The 6,206-nt window shown below is 37.5% G+C and overlaps 1 protein-coding gene across 1 annotated transcript in view; it reads left to right on the top strand.

Annotated features, from left to right (window-relative positions):
* The window catches only part of LOC102835194 (olfactory receptor 7E24-like), a 50,842-nt gene extending 45,911 nt beyond the window's left edge, over positions 1–4,931 (top strand). Inside the window, exon 2 of the mRNA XM_006877560.1 lies at positions 3,989–4,931. Coding sequence (XP_006877622.1) covers positions 3,989–4,931 — 943 coding nt within the window. The remainder of the gene's footprint in view (positions 1–3,988) is intronic.
* The last annotated feature ends 1,275 nt before the right edge of the window (positions 4,932–6,206 follow it).

Here is a 6,206-nt window from a genome sequence, read left to right as displayed (position 1 = left end):
TATAGGGTCTCTATGAGTGGAAACCTACTTAATGGCACTTAATAACAACAATATGCCTACAAGGATGACTTGTTTTGTATCACTAATATTTAAATTTTGGTCACATAATGGTTACTCAAGGTCAGCAGTTCAAAACCATGCCATTGATAATCTGTGGCACTGTGGGTTTATGAGCTGGATTGTAAAGTGAATTTGCACTGCAAGACTGGTGGTTCAAAATCACTAGTCACTCCTCAAAAACACTGTACTGGGTTTCTATGGGTCGGAACAATCTAAACAGCCCCTGACAACAATAATACACAGAAAAAACAAAACAAAAAAACCCCCAGAATTTGCAATATAGAAACCTGCAAGACTAATAACTTTTTCATTGCCAATACCATGTTCTTAAAAAAACAACAACCCATAAATGGTGACTATGCACATGGACCTCACCTTATGGTATATACATAGAAATCAGTTGGCATATACTTGTGGGAAAACACAATGGAAAACTTCAGTATCATCCATCAAAGCAAGGCAAGGAACTGATTGTGGAGCAGACCATTAATTGCTCATATGCCAGCTCAGAGGAACTGAATAAAACTGAAATAACTCCATAAGAGCTGAAGTACAGCACTGATTATGACTTACCTTAATTCAGAGAATACGTCAAGGAAAGATTGTGTCCACTGAACACTAAGGACAGAAGTCTAGAGTAAGATAACATTAATAATATCACATATGATGATAACAAAAGGTCATTAAAAAAAAAAACAAACAGGAAAAAAAGTGATCAAAGTGGATATATAAAATTATTCTTGAACATTGCCGTTGTTATTAAGCGGCAATGAGTCAATTCCAACATATAACAATTCTGAATAGGGTTTCTGAGGAGTCGCTGCTGGGTTTGTACTGCCGACTCTGTGGTTAGCAGTCCAGTGCGTATCCTACAACTTATCCTAAGGATTCTTCAATACAGGTTAGCTAAAGAGAAATCAAGAAATGATAAAGAGTTGAATAAGAAAATTCAAACAACAGATCAAGAAGGAAAAATAAAATATTAAAACAAAATGTGTGAAGACCTGGCATTAGAAAACAAAAAGGGAAGAATACACTCAGCATTTCTCAAGCTAAAAAACTGATGAAAAATTCAAGCCTCAAGTTGAAATATTGAAGGATTCTAGTGTGCAAAATATTGACCAATGCAGTAGCATCCAAAGGAAATGAATATACTGAGTAGCTGTACCCAAAAGAATTGGTAGATGAACAATAATTTCAAGAGGTATTATATGATCAGGAACAAAGGGTACTGATAAAAAGAAGTCCAAGCCACACTAAAGTTCTTTGCAGAAACAAGGATCCAGGAATTTATTGAACACCTAGAGAAGTGTTTCAACAGCCTGATGCAAGGCTGACGCAAGGTCATTTATACCAAGACATTTGCAAGACAGCAACCTGGTCACCAACTGAGAGAAATCCATATTAGTGTTTATCTAAGGAAGATGACCTACAGAATGTGGAGATGATCCAGCAATATCATCAATATCATACACAAGTCAAATTGTGCTGAAGATATTTCAAAAATGGTTTCAGTAGTGCATTGATATGGAGCTATGAGAAATTCTAGCAGGATTCCGAAGAGGATGTAAGATGTGGGATATAATTGCTGACATCAGATGGCTTTTTATTGAAAGCAGAGAATACCAAAAAGATTCTTACTGGTGTTTTATTGGCTATACAAAGACACTCTATTGCATGGATCATAACAAACTATAGATACCATTGCCAACAATGGGAATCCCAGAAATCTTAATTGTACACTTGTGGAAACTGCATTGACTAAGAGGTAGTCATTCAAATAAATAAGGGGATACAGCATGGTTTAAAATCAAGAAAGGTAGACATATGGGTTTTATCCTTTCATCATACTTATTCAGTCTGTAATTAGAACAAATAATAATCCAGCAATCTGGACTATATGAAGAATAACACGATACCAGGATTGGAGAAAGGCTGACTGACAACCTGCCATTTTCAGATGATACAACTTTTCTTGCTGAAATGAAGAGTACTTGAAGCATTTATAGACACATATCAAAGACTAAATGGAGCTCTGGTAGCGTAGTGGTTACGAATCGGGCTGTGAACCTTAAGGTCAGTGGTTCGAAACTACCAGCTGCTCCGCGGGAGAAAGATGAGGCTTTCTACTCCCGTAAAGATTTACACCCTCGGAAACCCTGTACAGGGTCGCTATGGGTCGGAACCGACTCAACAACACTTAACAACAACAACATTCAAAGACTAAAGCATTCAATAAGGATAACAGGACAATGAAAGAAAACAAAATATCCTCACAACTGGAACAATACATAGAGAAACATTAATAATGCCAAAAATTTCATTTTACTTGTATCCATAATCCTTGCTCATGAAAGTAACAGTCAATGAATCAAATGCTATATGGCCTAGAACAAATCTGCTGCAAATTAAAAAATATAGAGAGACAGCAATGTGTAACTTTGAAAAATATTATGTGCCTGACCCAAACCATTGTGTTTTCAATCACCTGAAATGCATGTGAAAGCTGAACAGTGAGGAAAAATACAATAGAAGAATCTATGCATTTGAATTATGATGTCCACGAGGAAGATTGAAAGTTCTGTGGTCTATCAGAAGAAAGAAACCTCTTTTGGGAGAAGTACAGCAAGAATGTATTCCCTTGGACTTTATCTCACATACTTTGGACATTTTGTCATGAAGGAATAATCCCCGAAAAAGGACTTCATCATTAATTGGTAAAGTACAGGTTCAGTGATAAACAGGAAGACTTTAAGTGAGATGGAAAAATATAGTTAATGCACCTCAAGCATAAAAACAATTGTGAGAATATCTGTGCATTTCATTTTATTCTGAATAGTGTCACTAACAGAAATAATATGTAACAGATTTTTAACTGTAATTGGCCTATAGTTTTGTTTCTTGTGTGGTGCTTGTCTGGTTCTGATCAAGTTACCACTGCCTCGTCAATGGCATTGGTAATATGTTCTTTCTTCTCTTAATTTCTGGATACTCTTTTTTCTTAATGCTTTTATTGTATGTTGAGTGAAGGTTTACAGGGCAGATCATGAGTTTTTTATTCAACAAATCATTGCAATGCTTAAAATTCCCTCCATGCACCATCAGATAACAATATTTACCTCTTTTACCCTGTGTGTGTGATGTACACATACCACATTGAAAATATATATTAGTTCAAGTGTCCAAAAGGCACACTTTGCAAGCCACTCTCCTGCCTGCAGGCATAATGCCGTTCTCAGTCTATAGGCCTATAGACCTCTGCTGGTCCATCTCTCTATACCATGACCTCTACCACCACCTCTAATGTCACCAGCAACTTTTAAGGTGTATCGACTTCAACCCTACAAATGCTCAATAGAATTCCCAATGGAGCCTGTCTGGTCCTCGATTTTTCTGAGTTGTTATTGTTGTTAAGTGTTGTCAAATCAATGCTGACCCATAGCTACCCTTTATATGGTTTTCAAGGAGCAGCTGGCTAGCTTGAACCAACAAACTTGCAATTCAAACAATTTTGCACTCTGATGATTAACCCACAGTGCCACACCAGGACTTAGGAGGGTGGTAATATGGCTTTGATCTCTTCACTTGTTATGGATCTGTTGCAGTCTTCTATTTCTTGATGAGTTAGTTTGCTGTCTTTATGAATGTGCCAACTGGAAATGTCATTGATCCTTAAACATTCTTCTGCATTCTTCAGTTGAATGTCTCTAAATCAGGATTGCAGAGTTTAAGGTGAAAAGCACAAAAATTAATCAAGTGCTTGAGGAAGAAATATTTTGTAACTGAGAAATTTTTCTGAAGATGGTGTATAGTGTTTTAAGTGTAATTTCTTTACTTGCAAATATTATATATTTAAATTGTAGACACAGGACAAGTGTCTGTTTTCTCATGTCCTTAAATTTACCAACATTTCTTTATTTTCCCAAAGGTGTCTCTGCAACCTGGAGCCACAGAATCTAACACATACCTCTGACTTCCTACTCCTGGGTCTCTCAGAGGATCCAGAATTGCAGCCCTTCCTTTTTGGGCTCTTCCTGTCCATGTACATGATCACAGTGCTTGGGAACCTGCTCTTCATCCTGGCTGTCAGCTCTGACCCTCAGCTCCACACCCCTATGTACTTCTTCCTCTCTAACTTGTCTTTGGCTGACATTGGTTTCACCTCTGCCACGATCCCAAAGATGCTTCTGGATATCCACACACACCACAGAATCATCTCCTATGTTGACTGCGTAATTCAGTTGTCATTTTTTGTTTATTTTGGATGTACGGACAACCTACTCCTTACAGTGATGGCATATGATCGATTTGTGGCCATCTGTCACCCACTTCACTACCCAGTTATTATGAACCCTTACCTCTGTGGCTTGCTAGTTTTGGTGTCTTTTTTTCTCAGTCTCTTGGATTCCCTGCTGCATTGCTTGATGGTGTCACAACTTACCTTTTGCCCAGAAGTGCTAATTCCTCAGTTCTTCTGTGACCCTTCTGAACTCCTCAACCTTGCCTGTTCTGGCACCATCACCAAAAATGTTCTAGTCTATTGTTTGGCTGCCATTTTGGTTGGTATTCCAATTTTGGGGATCCTTTTCTCTTATTCTCGAATTGTTTCCTCTATACTAAGAATTCCTTCATCCGATGGCAAGTATAAAGCCTTTTCTACCTGCAGCTCTCATCTGTCGGTTGTTTTCCTTTTTTATGGAACAGGTATCGGTGTGTACCTGAGTTCAGTTATCTCACCTTCTCGCAGGAGTGGTGCAATAGCTTCAGTGATGTACTGTGTGGTCACACCCATGCTGAACCCTTTCATCTACAGCCTGAGGAACAGGGATATCAAGAAGGCCTTGCAGACGTTCCTCAGCAGACCAGAATAATATCAATATTTGTGCAATCTTTTTTGGTTTATGCATTAGATTAGGCAAACAATCATTGTTGTGGAACTGAAAAAACATGCCCCTTGGATCACATAATTTTTGTTGCTCTCATTGGTTTCATTGATACTTCAATTCAAGTATTTTTCATTTGGCCTATTTGTGGGGAAGAGAATTGGAGGATTTCTGGAATCTGTGGTACTCTCTAATATATGCCCATTTGAGTTCTAGGAGTCCAGGTATGGCATTGTAAACACTGGATCACAAGGTTGGTTTGAACCACAAAATCGTCAGTTCAAGGCCAGAAGTCACTCCTTAGAAATGCTCTACAGGGTTGCTGTAAGTCAAAACTGGCTCGGCCAGCACTTAACAACACAACAGTTGAGTTTATGCCACCAATGGAGCTTTCTGTATTTGTCATTTATGACACAGGCATATTGATGAAATGCACAAATTACATGAAATAAAAAGTACAATTCACCACCCTTCCATAACTTCATGCCTATTATTCATACACCATTACATCTGTCATATCAATTTATGAAATTTAGGTGCAACAAGATTGTTATTAGTCATTAAATTAAGCTTCTTATTGAAACCATTGGGTAAACTTTAAAAATATTCATGCCTACATAACACAACCAGAGATTCTGATTTATTTAAAGTGGTGAGTCAGAAGGTTTGTTTTGTGTTTTTATTTTTTTTATTTTTCCCAGGGAGTACTTTATTATTGTTTAGTGCTGTCAAGTAAATTCCTACCCAGAGCCACCCTGTATAGGGTTTTCTCAAAGTGACAGGCAAGCTTGAAAAGTGTTTCAAACGAACTTTGTAGTCCAGTATATTAACCTCCCTTTTGTGTTCTAACACCTCGTCTTTGCACACTTCATTATAATACTTTACTTTTTCTTCTAGAACTGCTCTTTGAAATCTTCCGTTTAGCTCTTTAAACCATCATTTCTTCCATGCATTTATGAGACACTACTGTCAAGAACAAAATTCAGAGGCTCTTCTCACATCCATTTTGGACTTTTCTTTCTTTTTAATTACCTTTGCTCTCTTCATGTACTATGTCCTCATTGTCTAGTTTAAGTTATTAGGTGCTCAGTGTGTCAAATCTATTCTTGAGGTGGTCTCTAAATTCAGGTGCAATGTGATCAAGGTCATGCTTTAGCTTGTGGGAATTTGTTTTAATTTTCTTCATCTTCAACTTGAACTTGCATACAAGCAAATTATGGTCTATCAGTTTCTGGTCTAGTCAGGTTGTGTCCTTGTTCTAAC

This window comes from Chrysochloris asiatica, unplaced genomic scaffold (assembly GCF_000296735.1).
Source record: "Chrysochloris asiatica unplaced genomic scaffold, ChrAsi1.0 scaffold00529, whole genome shotgun sequence".
NCBI lineage: Eukaryota > Metazoa > Chordata > Mammalia > Afrosoricida > Chrysochloridae > Chrysochloris > Chrysochloris asiatica.
This window is presented reverse-complemented; position numbering and strand designations above follow the sequence as displayed.